Genomic DNA, 16,759 nt, shown 5'->3' on the forward strand with positions numbered 1-16,759 from the left:
ACGGAAAGGAAACAACTGTGTTTAGTTTTAAGTTTCCAGTATAAATGGAGGGTGATGGCATGACTGGAATCACAAATCAGTGGTAAAAAAAAAGAAGACGTTTTTTCCCATGATGACATCTCGATGACTGGCTGAGAAAATGTTCAAAATCAAAATGGTACTTTTTTTATGACCTCGATGCGTTTTCCGAAAGCATGGCATCACAAGACATTTTTTTAATGCATCACTCACCCATTCCCCAATTCAATGATTTACTCTCTCTTCCTTTATATTTTATGAGTGGCTGACCGGCCACCTGACAGAACGTAATGCATGTCATAACATGAAGGCAGCTATAAAAGTATGTCTCTCTGACGGAGCCCTGCATTACCCAACAGTTAAATCTACCTTCGACCCTTATCACACCAACGTGGAAGCAGGTAAGCGAACACGAAGACATGCACCGACAAAGAGAGACAGGCAGGCTTTTCATGCAATGCAGTGATCCAAAGAACAAACCGAAAGAATTTGAGGGAGGGGAAAAAAAGAGAGATTGTAAGAACTGGGAAAACACGTCTGTTACTGAGGCAGGAGGCATGTGACGTCCAACGTCACAGCAGTATGCATATGCATGAAGTTCAGTCTCAACCTGTGTGGTTTCCTGTACATTGTCGCACTCTTTTTCTGCTTTTGTGACATTCAGGATGAAACTGTTGCTGGTTGCTGCTGCTGCTCTGGCCGTGGCCAGCTGCGCCAGCATTTCTCTGGAAGACCTGGAGTTTCACGCCTGGAAACTCAAGTTTGGTAAGAAATTCTAATCAGACTTTTTCTGACAACGGACTTTTACTGTAGTCCGTTGTCAAGTGTACTAGATCATAATCAGGTTTCTGTGGAAGTACTGCCTGTGTGTTCTCAGTTACACAGCCTACATTTTCTTCGTTAGCTGATAAGGGGAGATCCAGACTACGGTTTAATTGATTAATAATTCATCACAGATTATTTCCTCCTCTGATTGGCAGGAAGGTCCTACAACTCTCCGGCAGAGGAGGCTCAACGCAGGGAAATCTGGCTCAGCAACCGCAAACTGGTGCTGGTGCACAACATCCTGGCAGATCAGGGCATCAAGTCCTATCGCCTGGGCATGACCTTCTTTGCTGACATGGTATGCCCACAACAACAAAAAACAGTAGCTTCTGCCATCATTTTGCTTTTCACTTTTTCCCTTTGTGAATCACTGTCATCAATATCATTTGGGTTGCAGTTTGAGAATACATGGAATTACATTTTGGATGAAGACCTAATCAAGTGACTGAATGAAATACTGAATTTGATCCCTCTCCAGGAAAATGAAGAGTACAAAAGACTGATTTCCCAGGGCTGCTTGGGCACCTTCAATGCGTCTCTGCCTCGCCGGGGCTCCGCTTTCTTTCGGCTGCCGAAAGGAGCAGATCTGCCCAAGTCTGTTGACTGGAGGGACAAGGGATACGTCACTGATGTCAAGGATCAGAAACAGTGTGGCTCCTGCTGGGCCTTCAGTGCAGTATGTACTACAACAAGCGAGGGGTCTTCTCTTTTGGCAATTGGGGAAACTTCTCACAAATGTCTGATGTCAATTACACTCATTTTTTTTTCAGACTGGCTCACTAGAGGGTCAGACCTTCAGGAAGACAGGGAAGCTGGTGTCTCTGAGCGAGCAGCAGCTGGTCGACTGCTCCGGCGAATACGGCAACATGGGCTGCAATGGAGGCCTGATGGACTACGCATTCAAGTACATCCAAGACAACGGAGGGATAGACACAGAGGACTCATACCCTTATGAAGCGGAGGTAAATGGAAAGCTGTGTGGTTGACAAATCTTCATTTACAGCATTCCGCATCAGAGCTGGAGATGTAAATGAGCGCATTAAGACCACATGCGTCTGTAAACTAGATATAACAGTGCCATCTTGTGGACAGAATTAATGGTGTTAGAGGCATTCTTTGCAAGGCCTATTTATTTAAGTCCTTCTCTCAACCTTTTTTTTCCCATTACTTGTGTGCATACATTTGGGTATCTGGCATGTTGCTTGTGTTTCGTGGGCTGCCTGGATGAGAAATCATGTGGTTTAACAAGCTATTCAGAAACGTCTACCCCTTTTTTCCCCCCATGCTGGCTTATTTTAATGTATAAATTACATGATTTTTTTTTTACATTAAAGCATGTAAATATAGCCAAGCTCAAACAAATGTTTAAATTGTTGGTAACATGTTCTCTCTATTAGGATGGTCAGTGTCGTTACAATCCCGCCAATAGCGGGGCCACGTGCACAGGCTACGTTGATGTGACACAGGGCGACGAGGATGCACTAAAGGAGGCCGTGGCCACCATTGGACCCGTGTCTGTCGCCATCGACGCTTCTCCGCCGTCCTTCCAGCTGTACGAATCAGGTGAACCGTTTAAAACACTGCGTTCTCATCAAAGGATCAGGATGAAATCTTTATTTTTTTTGGCCAATCGCTATGCCTGTCTAATCAGTGGTTTTGTGTAGGAGTGTATGATGAGCCAGAGTGCAGCAGCTCAGAGCTGGACCACGGTGTTCTGGCTGTGGGTTACGGGAGTGACAACGGACGTGACTACTGGCTGATAAAGAACAGGTAAACAACCAAATCTTTTGCTCTATGACTATGGGAACTGAATTCCTGTCAAAACTCAGTCAGTGGAGAGTTGCCGTGGTCACAGACAGCAGTAGGCGGACATCTAATTTATAACTCTCATAAACTTCCACATTGCATGAATTGTTATTTCCCCTCTATTGGTGTGCAGATCATTTTATCCTTACGTAAGGCCATTGACTATTGGTTAATGAGTGTGTTTCTGTAGCTGGGGTCTTCAGTGGGGAGACAAGGGATATATCATGATGACCAGGAACAAGCACAACCAGTGTGGCATCGCCACTGCGTCGAGCTACCCGCTGGTGTGAGCAGGTCAGAGGAAGCCACCTTCCCTTGTGAACAAATACTATTGAAACAAGTTCAACTTCTAGGTCCACGTGAAAGAATGAATGTGCACTCCGCACTTTGATGTCAAAGTCAACCTTTTTTTTACGCTTATTGTTTTTCAGGTCCAGGACTTGTCTCAGTAAGGAGGAGAAAAGGGAATTTTCGTTAATTGCATAACAAAATTAGTTTATTTTATTAGTAGGAATTTTTTGCTGTATCTGCAATTGTTTTTGTTTTATTAAGACTATAATTAAATGTAGATATGTTTTACAATGAGAATTGCAAAAATATATAAATCAACATGTAGGTGTTTATGATTTTGTGGCTTTTCATTGTGCACAAAGTTGTTGTTATAAATTGTTGCTCGAGAGAAGTTCACAGTCTTGAGATAAAAGCTGTGCTGAGCTTCAGACTTTAAAAATACCTTTGGGTAAATGAAAATCTCCTCTTCAGTCTCCTCTTTGAACCTTTTGCTCAATCGGATAGCATTTCCTTGCGGTATCGACAGTTACTTTCCTTGGCATTCTGCGGTTTCTAAAAAGATCTTGCAAGAGAGAAATGATACATATTTCTGGGGTTGAATATCTTGTCAGATGTGGCAACAAAAGCCATTAGAAATGTCATGCTTTTTGGCATCCGTTACCATCAAATACTTTTAAGATCAGCCCTTCCCTATTACATCTTCCTTCTGTGCCACCCAATGATTGACAATCGGTTGGCATATAAACTGTGCTATGAGAATTTTAAATGAAAAAAATGCATTTTTTCATTATAATCATTGCAAACACTGATGGAATACTAAAAGGGTCATGTGACTCCAGAGTATGTGAATAAGTCATGAGCAATACTCCCAGCACAAAATGACCATCCAACTGAAACGGATCATTCAATACAAACACATTTTCTTGGCCTGGAAGTTGTAGTGATGGTTAGACGGTTTATTCCCTGCCAATATACATTTTATTAGCTTTTCTTAGGGGTTTTTAAGTTATTTTAGTTCTCAGATTTGTGACCACCAATAAATATGCGACATACACCAACTGAGGTTGATACTAATTTGCAAAAAGGCACATTATGAAGTAATACGATAATTAAAATCCTCTTTCAACATACTTAAGGGTTTCGTGTGTAATCTGACTATAAAGCAGTACTTAAGCTTCAATAGATATGCAAGAATAATGACTTAAGTGGAGGAAGGTTGCTTCACTCAACTGTAATCCATGAAGTCCGCTATAAATAAATCTACATTGCCTAATTTATTTTGTTCATCTGTGAAGGGCTATTCACCCTAATTACATGCACTTTTATAATTACTGCATGCAATGAAGCTGAAGAAAGACGCAAATGCAACTAACAAATCAGCCTTTGCTTAGTTGCCAAGCACAGTAGAGATATGCCGACTTCTTAATCTGGATTTGGATATTTGCTGAAAAAAACCAACAACCTTGAAATTATTTCTAAAAGTCATCAGTAAGAAAATGCTCTCCTTTTCACAGATAACATCTGTTTTAGTCACCCCCCGATGTAATTAATCAAATTCTATTAAGTGATTGAAATTTTACCCACGCTAAATGTCATATCACCTCTGGTTGTGATAATATTTGATGGGAGGACCGGAGAACATTCAGGCAGGTATGCAGAGAGGGGGGGGAACACATTAGGGGATTTAATCAGCTTGTGTGACAAAATGTGACCTTGACATCTTACTTTTTCTTCCCCGAGTTGAGGCAAGCAGCAGCAAGAGCTGCGGTGTGGAAGCAAACACGCAGAGCCAATTTAATTGAAAGAGAGATTTAAATTATCTCTTGTCAGGCCTTTCTTGTAACAGTAGACCTGGGGAAGTAAACCTTTTATCAGCACCGGAGTGTGACAGTTTTCAGCCAATTAGGCCTGAACGATTGTTATCGAGTTACGTTATCACCATCTTACCTTTTATTTTGACAAGTATGATGGACAGCATTAGAAAGTGGAAAAAGCAAAGATGGAAAAGCTCCCAGAACACGACAAAGGGAAACAGAAGGAGGTTGTGTATGAGGTGAGGCAAATTAATTAGTTTTGCTAAATCCTCCTCAGACAGCAGAAGCCAATGTGACTCTACAAAAGGCCATTACCGGTAATCAATTTAAATCTGTTTTACCCATCCCAAGGAAACCAATTAGGCAATTTAATTTGGCTTTTTTGATTCACAGCATATCCACTGCACAGGGACAGGGCGTCCAAATCGCATCCTGCAGGGAAGGACAAGTGAAAACACTAGGTGTTGTTGGAACAAAACAAGGCTATTGATTTGAGAGAGCCAGAGAGAAACAGGGAAAAGAGAAAGAAATACACAAAGCCCGGCAGGATGATAAATAATCTAATTAGTTTTGTTTGTTAACAAAACAGTGACCCTGCTGTGTCAATTTAAAACTGCTTTTAAGCTTTAATCGTTTTTAGCTGAATCTACACTTGAACTGTGACTGCATATATGATGTACGTATATTATATATATATAGTATATATATAATTCTTTTGACAGAAGTTATTCAATAATGTCAGTAGATGGCAGTATTTGACTGCTGATGTTCATCCCTTTGTGGGGATGTGTGTACTTCAGTGAATCCAACCCTGTTTGAAGTCAAATGTACTGCTTTAGTCACATGTCCTTGAAATGCACAGGCAGCACACACAAAGTACATACAAACCTTAATATATGCACACAAAACACACACATACTGCATTTCCCTGCACCACTGAAACAAGCGGACGTCAACTGGTGTGTCATGGTAGCGGGCAACATGTGTGTGTGTTTGTGACAGACAGGAGTTCTTAATGACCGCACACAGGACTGATGCACATGCATCCACACCAGTCATTTTCACAAAAGAGGAGCAAATTATTCATTCCCGCACATCCATCTTGCTCTTTCAAATCTTTCCTGCCTCATATTTATCCTTTTATTTCTTCTTCTTCTCCATCCTCTCCTTGCCAGGTGCATTTGCTGGGCAGGGCTCCCGGCTGAGGTCTGAGAGGCGAGTGAAGCTAACCGTGTGAGAAAAACACCTCTGGCAAGGCCAATTACACCCAGACAAAGCACTTTGCATGTTATTGTGTTAGGGATTCATGCTTGATTGACTGAATGGGTTCTAATGAGGCAGGGGAACGGCGTGCAAGAAAAGGAAGAAGCACTCCTCAATCACCCCCGCACTCACTCAGACAGATACACGCAGGTACAAACACACTTTTACAGCGGAAAGGTGAGCAATCACATCGTGCACGCGGGAGCGCGCATACAGTGAAGATGCACGCAAGCCTACACTAACGCATAAAGCAGTTCTCAGGTAACAGCTTCAAAGTATGGTGTGCGTCTGTAAAGTGTGTGCAGTGGGTGGCAGATGAAGAGGAAATGGTGGAAAGGTAACTTGCTGGATTGCCTCTGCATATGCTCCTATGTGAAAACCTCACTCCCACAGGCACCCTTTTATAGTATCACTCCACTGGAGTTGGATATAGTAACAGATGGATTGGTAAAGCCTACAGCAGTGATAAAAAATGTCAGCCGTTATTCTTGTTGAGCCTGTGTAACAGATGTTGGTTTTATTTCCGTGTTGTGTTGTGTGCCGGGCTTTGACTCAACTACGCTTTGCATCTTTGAAGTTCTTTTGTTCCCCCGTCTCCGAGGAATGAAGGTTGAAACAGATAGTGATAGCCACAGGCTAATGATGATAACAAATGCCAGCTATGATGTTTGCAAGATCACTGTCAACAAAATGCAAATTGGAAACGAAATTAGTCCACAACCCAAGTCCAGTCCTTGAATTCTGAAAGGCTGGCATCGACTGTAGTTTGCATCCTACGTCAACGTATTGGATTTCCACTCTTTGCCATCACCGGCGTGAGATTGTGTGCCAAGGGTCCTCCCAACATTATTTACAGCGGCCTTCTCCTTCTTTAAGTATTTATTTCCGCGGGGACAATGCGCACCAATCGACACTGTAAGTGAGCCAGCGTTAGCCAGATTCCATCCACTGTCCTCGGCCGGCGGTTTTCAAGGTAACCTGAATAAAAAAAGAAATCTCAAATGGAAACAGATTAAAAATTCATAGACAAAACGCCCTGTATTGGTTGTTGTCCGAAGGAAAAGGGCACGACAATGGACCAGAGCAGGCATAACCGCCTGCAGCATGCGTCAGGGGGAACAAACCCACCTACCGTAAAAGCAGAGTATGACACTGAAGCAGGGAACCTACACATAACAAAGGAAAATGGCAACACTGAACAAGGCAAACGCACATATACAACCTTTTTCCTCTTTGTCCTGCTTTAGCTCCTCCCCCGGCTTTACCCTTCTTCTCTTCCGCAACACACTCATTCATCATTTCTTGTCTCCCCTACTTTCCTCCCTCTCAGCCCCCCTCCTCTGCCTCGTCCATCTCCCCCGCCGTAACGAGGTCAGGGCGAGGGGTCAATTGCCTGGGCGCACCACGGAGCATGTTCTTGAAGGAGAAGTCATGTATCTGCGCTCCTTCTTATCTTTTTGTTTTATATCGTCTGACAACTCTTTCCCACAGGAGTCAGCCTCACTCTAAGCTGCAGAGACCCCGCGTACCTGCGCGTACGAGTTTTTTTTTGCATGCATGCATGCATGCTCGTGTGTGTTCTCCAGTTCTCTCCTTTTAGCCCACCCTTGTTTATTTGCCCTTGCTATTTCTTCTCCAGCTCTCTTCCTGACCTTTCCTCTCCTCTATCGATAACCAAAGCTAATAAGGCAATTAAGGCCTAATTAAAGGAGTCTTCAGAGAGAAGGGAGGTCTCGGGCAACTTCACGACAGCAGTATGTTTACTCAAGTCTCTGGCGAGATCGCCCTCCCTGTCTCCCAACATACAAAAACAAAGTAAACAACTAAATAATAAAAACAGTGCACACACAGTCCCCATTAGAATTTCCTATTTTTCCCATTTTTCTCTGTTGTTTGTAGCCGATCAAGGAAAAGGTGACACAAGGCAACCACCTAATTTGTTCAGCTCCAAGTGTATCCAACCAGCGTCATCCCACTCATTGTTGTCAAATTTGCCAGCACGGATCAAAGCGCCGTGCAGCGTGGCAGCCAGGTTGCCTCCGTTTGGCACTCAGAATCACAGTCATGGATTAAAGAGTGTGAGTGTGAGTGTGTGTGTGTGAGAGGGGAGGGGGGAGTTCAAGGCCATGTGACACATGATCATCTTCTCTTTAGGATGTGAGCTGCTTGTCACAAGGGTTTGTGATATCCGTGTTGTTGTTGTTGTTGTTTTCCCCCCCCCCCCCCCATCATGTCAAAGGTTCCCTTACATCCCGTTGCGTGCGATCACTGTTTGCACTTGTAGTCTGAAGCAAAATCTTTACCCCTGATTTAAAAGGCACTTACAATGCATTAGCCTTGTGGTAATTACTAGAAACTCAATTAGAAGAAACCGCTGTAGACCAAGACCAAACTGGAAGGCTTAAGCTGCAACGCTGGTAAATGGATTTGGAGTTAATTTAGTGAGTCAGAGGGTGAAACAGCCATCAGTGATGTTTTAAGCTGCAGCAAGCAACCTGAGCACTCGCAGCTCAGTACTGTGGGCTGATCTCCACTGGCATTCAGCCTCTCTTTCGGTTCCAGTGTGACAATTTAGACTGGGGGAATTTGTTTTGCACGTCCATGCGCTGCGTTTTGGCCCAGACCACGGCGTGGTTGTGCATGTGACAGCCCTGAGGTCAACCATTCGTTGTATTCTTCGTCAGCGGTGTTTTTACTCGTGCATGTGTGCTGTCGACGTTACCGTCTACGCCTCCAGGCTTGTTCGGAATGGAAGTGGTATATTTTATTCATGGCTCTTTGTATGTTCTCTAACATGCCTCTGGGCAATTTTATGACCTTAACCACCATCTGTCTCTTTTTTGGTTAATGTCTATATTTGCCATCTTCCGGTGTATGTGATATTTTTGTTTCAGTTTCCGGTGGTTTGTGGAGCGCAGATGACATTTGAGACTGATACTTATATCGATTTTTGATTGTAAAAAAAATAAATGACATGATATTATACAATTGTGACGAAAATACTTATACTAGTGTACTGAATGTGAAAGTTTTCCAGATAAAGAAAATGTCAGGGTGGGAGCTGGTGCAGGCGGAAGGAGGCAGGACTCAAACGCAGGAGTTCCAGACGTGCTCTTTATTCCAAAAACAAGAATCACCAAACCAAAGAATGTGCACCAACGACAAGTGACGTAGACAATGACGCGACAAAGGCAAACAGGCACACAGGGCTTAAATACACAAGGGAGGTGCAGGTGATTGGACACAGGTGGAAACAATCAAGCAATCACAAGACAAGGCAGGAAGTGAAGTTACCCAGGAACACAAGAGACATGAAAACTACAAAATAAGACATAGAGCAGACCCAAACCGTGACAGAAAAAACCTGTATGTAATCCTAGAAAACGTTGCAGTAGCACTACCTCACCCAACTTTCACTAATCGATTGACTATTCTCGTGATTAATCAATTGATGCTTTGGTCCTCAAAAAATCCTCAAAATTAGACCCAGCAATTACAGTTGAGCATTTTTTACATAATAATCTAAATAGTTCCAGATTCGTTTTTCTTTCAATTGTACTTTGGATTTATGTGACTCAATTTGTTGTTGTTTATTGGAGATATTTACAGGTGTAATTATATACGAGTAAAAATAAAATCGGCCAATAATCGTATCCATGCTAGCGAATTGGCCGGCCTGGAGGGGTGTTCACCTGAGACACCTGTGCGTTTTGGGACCGCAATGGACAACACACTGGGAAGTCGTGGCACATGTTGGAAACGGCCACCTCAATCCATGAAGAGAGAAGCACAGTGAGCAGATGGAGTGCACCTTGTAGAAAGTGTGGGTGGTGGAGCCTGCACGTTGCTCAGATTGGTGCCAGCACGCTTGCTGGCATGTGTGTGTCTACGTGTTTGTGTGCTCACGCATGTGCTGGTGCTCTTGGCTTCTGCTTTGGCGTAGAGTTGTGTATGCGCGTGTGTGTGTGTGTGTGTGTGTGTGTGTGTGTGTGTGTGTGTGTCCTACGGGCCGGCGAGTGGGTGTGCGTCGTGAGAGCACTGCTGTGCCTCCCTCTTCTGGTGACCAGATGGCGATGACCACCCGACGGTTTCTGACATCATCACTCAAAGACGACGAGAAAGACAGACAAAGCATTTCCGATACAACAACGTGGGTTATAAGAATGTCAGCGTTATTTTATACAACATGTTAAATCCTCCACACCTTCTTTATAGTGTTTGTGGACCGCGTACCTACGGATAAAAAAACCTAAGGATATATTACGATACACCTCATTTAAATCACTACAAGAAAAAATTGGATTTAAAGAAACAAACGAAGCTCAAAAATAAAAGACGGAAGCCTAAACTCCGTAGAACGGGGGTCCCTGCCCCATCTCGCCATCAGTTTAGGGGACCTTGGCCTCAAAAAAGTTGAAGACCCCTGCACTAAAGTGTTCATGTCTCAGCATAATTTACACAAAGTATAAAAAGTAAAAGTACATATTCAGCAGAAAAATATTCTGCGTTGTTATTTTGCTAATGTCCTTATTTTTAAATGTACTGAAAGCAAGTTACTAGTCAAAGCAAAAAAATAACAATAAGGTGAAATCGGAGTAAATGCACATCAGATGATGTCGGGCCCAGGTCTGCACGGCCAGATTATTTTCGTAAATTGGAGATTACAACTTTTTGTGCTTAATGCAATAACAGCAGACTGATTTTCACAAAATGTTTACCAAAAAAAACATTTTAAACCAACATTTACCACGTCTTATTCCGACGCAGAACACTTTTTGTAAAAGCTTGAATAAAGAACTGCGTTAGCCAGGACTGTTTGCTCAGCATTAGTGATAGAAACTCGCTTTGAGCAAGCATCTCTTTCCCTTCATCCCGTGGATGTACACGCGGGCACACAATCAGCAGAGCTGATCAAATTATTTTTCCTTCTCCGATGCCGCTAACAGTGGTGGCGTTTAGCTAAATAAGGCCGGTTATGGACCCTGCGCCAGGCAGAGAAGTCCAAGCCCACCGATTCCCCTGCCCTCGCTGCCTGGTGCGCGGTGCAATAGCCAATCAACTGCTCACACAAAGCTGAAAATTTGCATATTCCCTGGAACAAAATCGCTCTGTTTATCGCAGCTGCATTGAGCCCCTGTTCTCCACTCCACTATCTCTCTTTTCTTCTTTTTTTTTGCACTCTCCCCATCCGCAGCCTCTCTAAGTCTGTGTTTTTCTGTTATTCTGTTGCATTTCAACTCGCCCCCCCCCCCCGCCCACCCTCCAATCATTCAGTCTTCATCAGACGGCCATTGTGCGAGCACAGAGGGAGGAGGATGGGGGCTGGGAATATGCTTGGCAGGCTGTACAATAGGAACAAGGTTGTCAGTCTCAAACGATGCTTTCATAATCAACACATTGGAGCTGGGTTGCTGCACAGAATGACAATATCAGCGGTATGTATATTTCTGTGGTCTCCCTTTTTGGACTGTCAATCTTTCCATATCAACGCTTACGGCTTACTTTTCTATCACAACCGGGTTTTCTTTTTGTGTCTTACTGTGTTTCTCTCATTTCTGCGTTTTCTCCCTATTTTTACTGCTCTTTTACGGTCCTCGTGATGGTGCCTTGCTTTCCCTCTATCGTTTCATTTCCGTAACTCGCTGGAAGATCCCCAGCGACATGCCCCTGTGCCTCAGTTTACCCATTTCCGGTTTTACCACTCTGTCTTGATCTATTTTTCTTCTGCTAATTGCAGGCAGAAAACACCATGGAGGGATTTCTTTAACAGGAGTTGTATTTTTACCGAGTTGCTGGGCGTGCGATTAGCATACTGTGCTTTCCAGATCCCTATCCCAATTTTACACAACAAAAAATACCCCGGGAAAAGCACAACACAAACCTTGGTTAAACTTTTTTCCCCCCAAGTCAACCCATTAGTCCCACTGTCAATGCCTCTAACACCTTTTCAAAGTTTCTCCACCGACAGCATCCCCCATACTGTCAAAGTCATGTGAGTATTCTTTTGACACAATCATGCTTGTGTATCTGCCCCCTAACTCTGTTCGTTGCTGGGCTCACAAACCCATCTCGGCTAACACCGTCACAGCTTCATCCCCCATGCCGGGTGCTGTCACAGTTGTGGTGTCTCTGTCTACCGCCGTTGTTGCGTAGAGTTTGTCTCACAGCATTCCTGTTGTGGTGAAAGTGTTTATTCTGCCAGTCAAAGATGAGGCAGCATCACTCATCCTTGTGTTGTGGAAAGTGGATGTGTGAGGAGGGGGGGGGGGGGGGGAGGAGAAGGAGAGAGAGAGAGAGAGCAGTCACGTTTGAGACTCTAAGAGTCCCATATGATTTAAAAATGTACAGATTTAGAAGACTCGTGCCAGGATGCGGGCACCACTTGAGTCGTCTCGCTTGCAATAAGAAGGACGTATAAAGTTGGTCCATTCCTGCAAGTTCTGCATCCAACCAGTTCACTCCGGCAGCTTCACTCCCACTGGAGTCTTTAGAACTGAGAAATAGAGCAAATAAAATAAACTAATTTAAAAAAGGGGAAAGGTTAGGTGATGAAATCCTCCAGGAAAGTAAATGTTTATTCTCAAAATCAGTAGCCTTATATATAACATAACTCCGCACATTTCAGTAAACTATTAAAAAACTGGATAAAATAACGAGCCACATCTGATTTGTGGCAATCTGGCAAATGAAATACATGAAAATCAAGGTTCATCGGATCGATTCAAAACTCTAGAAGGAATACCATAAAGCAGTCATGCTCATTGATTTGCTAAATTGCCCATAAGGGCCTAATTGTAGGATATACTTCAAATGTACAGCAGAAACCACAATATAAACAGAACAGCAACATCTGTGAACAATCTGCCATCTCATGGTACACAGCATATCGTCATAGCCTCCATGGTAGAAAAAGGATCTCAGACTGATGAGATACATCTATATGATGCATATACAAGTAAGTTACAGTGGGATGTGCATACTTAACTGTTAACTTGTTTGTTTGGCATTTGGTATTCAATTGTTTTCAAAGCTCCTCTTCAAGCGTGGGAGTCTTGATTCATCCGTTGTCCTTTTAATCAATTCAAAGCTCAACGACTACAGCCGTTACTCTAAAACACACCTGTCACCAATTGCTTTTGTCATTAGCATATCAAGTCTTTGATTACAGTGCAATATTCCACCACGAAGAATCAAATCCTGTTTTTTTTGTTCTCTTTTCCCTCATAAACAATAAGTAATACCACATGTCGATGCTCTTCCTTGTTCAAACTGACAATTGTGTTAAACAAAGGTTGGAGAAAATGTGTGCGCGAAAGCAATTGCAAAACAGCTTGAGCCTGTTGTAGATTGCATAAAACATATTTCCACTTGTGAAATTTGTGACATAGTTACTTGAGAATCACAGTTTTGGATAAAACAAAATTTAATTTTTGAATAAACGAAACCCCAAATGATCTCAATCTCTAGTTTCTTTTTTTTTATACCTTTTTTGATCTGGTTTTACAGTGCCATCATGTTCATGAATCTTGCAGATAAATCTCAATAAGCCCGGCTCTCTGGTATTAACAGTGTTTAAACTGGAAGGCCTGAACAAATAGCCTCTTTATTAATAATGCTTGACAGGGCTTCTGGTTGGATGCTAAAGGCTCATTAGAACACACTAACTAGTCCCTGGTAGCAGAGGCGCATGGCTGCTGCTGGTCTATGATAAAGAACGGCCTAATTGGCTAATTACATTCGCAGACAAAGCTCAAGAGTGCTTTGCTTATGGACCTCATTTCAAAGGGCCAGTGTTTAAAATGCGTGCCGTAAAACTGGGGTGGCTCTTAAGGAAGCTAGCTGAATAATGAACATGCGATTGCACGTTGGCGAAAGCACGTGCACTCACACCAGCAGACACACTTGCACACACCAACATGCTCAAGTTACTGGAAGAAAGGGGAGCGTCACATCATCATATTAAGGAGAATGCAGTCATTAACATGCTTTGTGTCTAAACCTTTATTAGACTGGACCAATCAAACTGATTGAAAAGGGAATTGCTTTGAATGATGTGATTTTTATGCGTCTCTTCAATCAGTCTCTTTGTTCTGTGGATGGAAAGTTAGCAACTTTGACAACTATTTCTGGGAAATTTTACACTCTGCTCCAACTTTTGAAATGGGTCCCGGTGGTGAGCTAAATAAAGCCGAGATGGGAGAGCTGGAAGATGAAGAGCTGAATAAAAAGAAGGGGGGGGTGGGGGTTGTCGGGGGGGGAGGGGGCTACAGCTGACCTGACAGGAAGTCTTTGACAGGGACCCACACGGCAGGTAGCAGAGGTGCACGCCTCAGACACTGAAACTGAGCGCACAGTCATCCATCACCGTGGCAACTCCGCCTGTCAGTGTAGCGGGTCGGGGGACGAAAAAAGGCGGTGCCGGGGCAGATGGGAAGGGAAAGATGCTCAACCAGAGGAACCACGGTCAGAGAAGGAGACGAGACAGCAGCCGGATTTGCAATGACACACACACACAAGTTTAAAGTGGGGCTAAAGTGTGTGTTGACCGATGGCCTTGGTTGTCCATATGTCCACACTGAAGACCGGCTGTCTAGAAGAAGTAGATACAATCCATCCATCATTACACTCCCAGACCGTGGTAGAAGAGCATTTGACACATGTGGAGATAGAAGTAGGACAAAGAGCACGCATCCATTTGTACTGATCTGTGCTAACAAGTATTGTACTGCATAAGAACAATTATATTAACATTGTTTACTTCTCGAGGCAATGATTAACATTTCATTTGACATGGTCTCTGGCGTGGTTGTGGGCGTTTATTTATGGCTGTCTGTGTCGTCGCGTTTAGATTATCTCGCAAACCAATCATGCGAATATTGAAGCCGATCAATGACCAACAAAACATATTTAGATAAGGTCGGAGCTTATCGGTTACCCGGAGCTTGCTCTCGGTGGCAATAATAAAAAATAAAAAAAACATTAAATTCACAATTAAGGCTGATTACAATCATCACCAGCTTGTTGTCAAGCGACTGTGGGTGAGTGGAGAGCGGCCCGATCCCAGGCCGCCTGTCGGCGTGCCCTTGGACAAGAACACTTAACCCCGACATCGTTCTTGTAGCTGTGAAGACTGTGTGTGAATGCTAGTTACTGACGGGCTCTGTACGGTAGCTTCTGTCATCCGTGTGTGAATAGGTGTGAATGAGGACATTGAAGCGCTTTGAGTGGTGGAAGGATAGAAAAGCGCTAGACAAGTACAGGCCATCAAAGGATTATGGGAAAACAAACTATTCATGGTTAGATAAACAAGGACGAGCAACCAGCTTTAGACAAGTTGTGTACAAGTGATTAAAAAAAAGTCCTTCTCTAAGGAGCAGATATGGTTGAATTGCTGGTAATTGTCAACCGTTTGATGGCTGTGCAACCAAAACAAAGCTGGCTGGTTTCTGTGATACATTGTGAGTAATTACATTTATTTTATACGCACTGAACAGCATGCTACACAGAGCCCAAGTTTAATGTTCCACAATTACTCCTCTACCAGACCTGTTTCACTGTGTAAAGCAGGCCGCTTCATTTAATTTAGACACTGTAAATCACAGATTTTAGATTCAACAGGAAAAGATTAAAATGTAACTCTGTTTAATGTCTCAGAGGGAATAAAAAGGCAATCATCAGAGTATCTTGTATCTATGCGAGACAGATGTAGTGCTAACTGAGATATTGATATTGCAGACCAACAGTCACATAATCCTCTGTGATGATGACTGATGCTCGAGGTGTTACTGTCAAGGATCACCTCTCTTGCGAAATCTCTTGGGGCCACAAGTCGAGATTAACCCCAATTTACAAAAGTAGAGGCTTGACACGAAATAGTGTCAGTGGGGATGATATATAAAAAGGGAACATGCAAGTGTCATAAGAGTCGAAACAAAGCGGTTGCCATGATTCTCTTTCCATTTTCTTTTCTCACCTTTGATATTATAATTGGGAAGAAAAAAACCCTACAATTTTCCTTTGAACTTGGGGTGTTATAAATTAAAGGTCAGACCATGACTGCATTATTACTCCGATTAATCTCTGTAGGAGGATATATATATATATACGCACATATATCATGACACAAATTTCCCCTAAGAATGTCTTCTACTGGTGAACACTCGTCTGCACCTGTAAGTCAGTCGTTACTTTTTCTAATCAGTTGGATCTAATGTATGAGTATCACCTTGCATCAAATAAATGTCTTAGGATGTAAATGAATAGTACCACAAGCACTAAATTAGATATTGATATGTCAGAAATCTTTGCTTTGGAGATTGTGATCTGAAAGTGGAAGGAACCTTTAACTTCAGCGGTTTATTGCTTGTATGAGAATATTGGATGAGGGATAGATTACTCAAGAACTACAGTACACATCAATATTGAATCTGCTACACGAGCCTGCGGCACAGTGGGGAATGGAGAATTAGGGGGGACGCAAGACAAGAGGGGGGGGAAAGAGAAAAAAAGACTATGAACGAATTTGAAGTCAAATGAACGAATGAGGTGGATTGGGAAGTTAAAGGAGATACAAAGGAATCTGAGCTACTGGTGCAGCCCTTGGGAGAACTACACAGAAAGGGAGGAAACATGGACTAAATCACTAGCCGTGGCTCTTTTAGAACATTGCTTGTAAAAGCACACTTAAACTGTCTTTAACTCCTGTATTAATGTGATTGTAGGCGTCAGACAACATAATTGTG

The 16,759-nt window shown here is 43.0% G+C and overlaps 1 protein-coding gene across 3 annotated transcripts; it reads left to right on the top strand.

The window, feature by feature from the left end:
- Window positions 1–293: 293 nt before the first annotated feature.
- Window positions 294–3,459, top strand: ctsl.1 (cathepsin L.1). 3 transcript variants are annotated; one of them, XM_037487499.2, is made up of 9 exons: window positions 294–419; window positions 683–783; window positions 999–1,141; window positions 1,322–1,519; window positions 1,614–1,805; window positions 2,241–2,406; window positions 2,508–2,613; window positions 2,840–2,943; window positions 3,081–3,459. In XM_037487499.2, the coding sequence occupies exons 2-8, from the start codon at window positions 684–686 to the stop codon at window positions 2,937–2,939; spliced, it is 1,005 nt and encodes a 334-aa protein (XP_037343396.2). In that variant the 5' UTR covers window positions 294–419; window position 683; the 3' UTR covers window positions 2,940–2,943; window positions 3,081–3,459. The 3 variants fall into 3 exon arrangements, with proteins under 3 accessions (XP_037343396.2, XP_037343397.2, XP_037343395.2); XM_037487500.2 differs by lacking the exon at window positions 294–419 and adding an exon at window positions 424–534; XM_037487498.2 differs by lacking the exon at window positions 294–419 and having other exon boundaries at window positions 571–783.
- The last annotated feature ends 13,300 nt before the right edge of the window (window positions 3,460–16,759 follow it).

The sequence above is a fragment of the Pungitius pungitius genome, chromosome 14 (assembly GCF_949316345.1).
Source record: "Pungitius pungitius chromosome 14, fPunPun2.1, whole genome shotgun sequence".
Lineage (NCBI taxonomy): Eukaryota > Metazoa > Chordata > Actinopteri > Perciformes > Gasterosteidae > Pungitius > Pungitius pungitius.

What these genes read in the sequence shown, in the direction of transcription:
- ctsl.1 (XM_037487499.2), top strand. Translation starts at nt 684, where the DNA reads ATGAAACTGTTGCTGGTTGCTGCTGCTGCTCTGGCCGTGGCCAGCTGC. An exon ending in CGCCTGGAAACTCAAGTTTG is followed by an intron (nt 784 to 998) that starts GTAAGAAATTCT and finishes TCTGATTGGCAG; the next exon opens with GAAGGTCCTACAACTCTCCG. An exon ending in CCTGCTGGGCCTTCAGTGCA is followed by an intron (nt 1,520 to 1,613) that starts GTATGTACTACA and finishes TTTTTTTTTCAG; the next exon opens with ACTGGCTCACTAGAGGGTCA.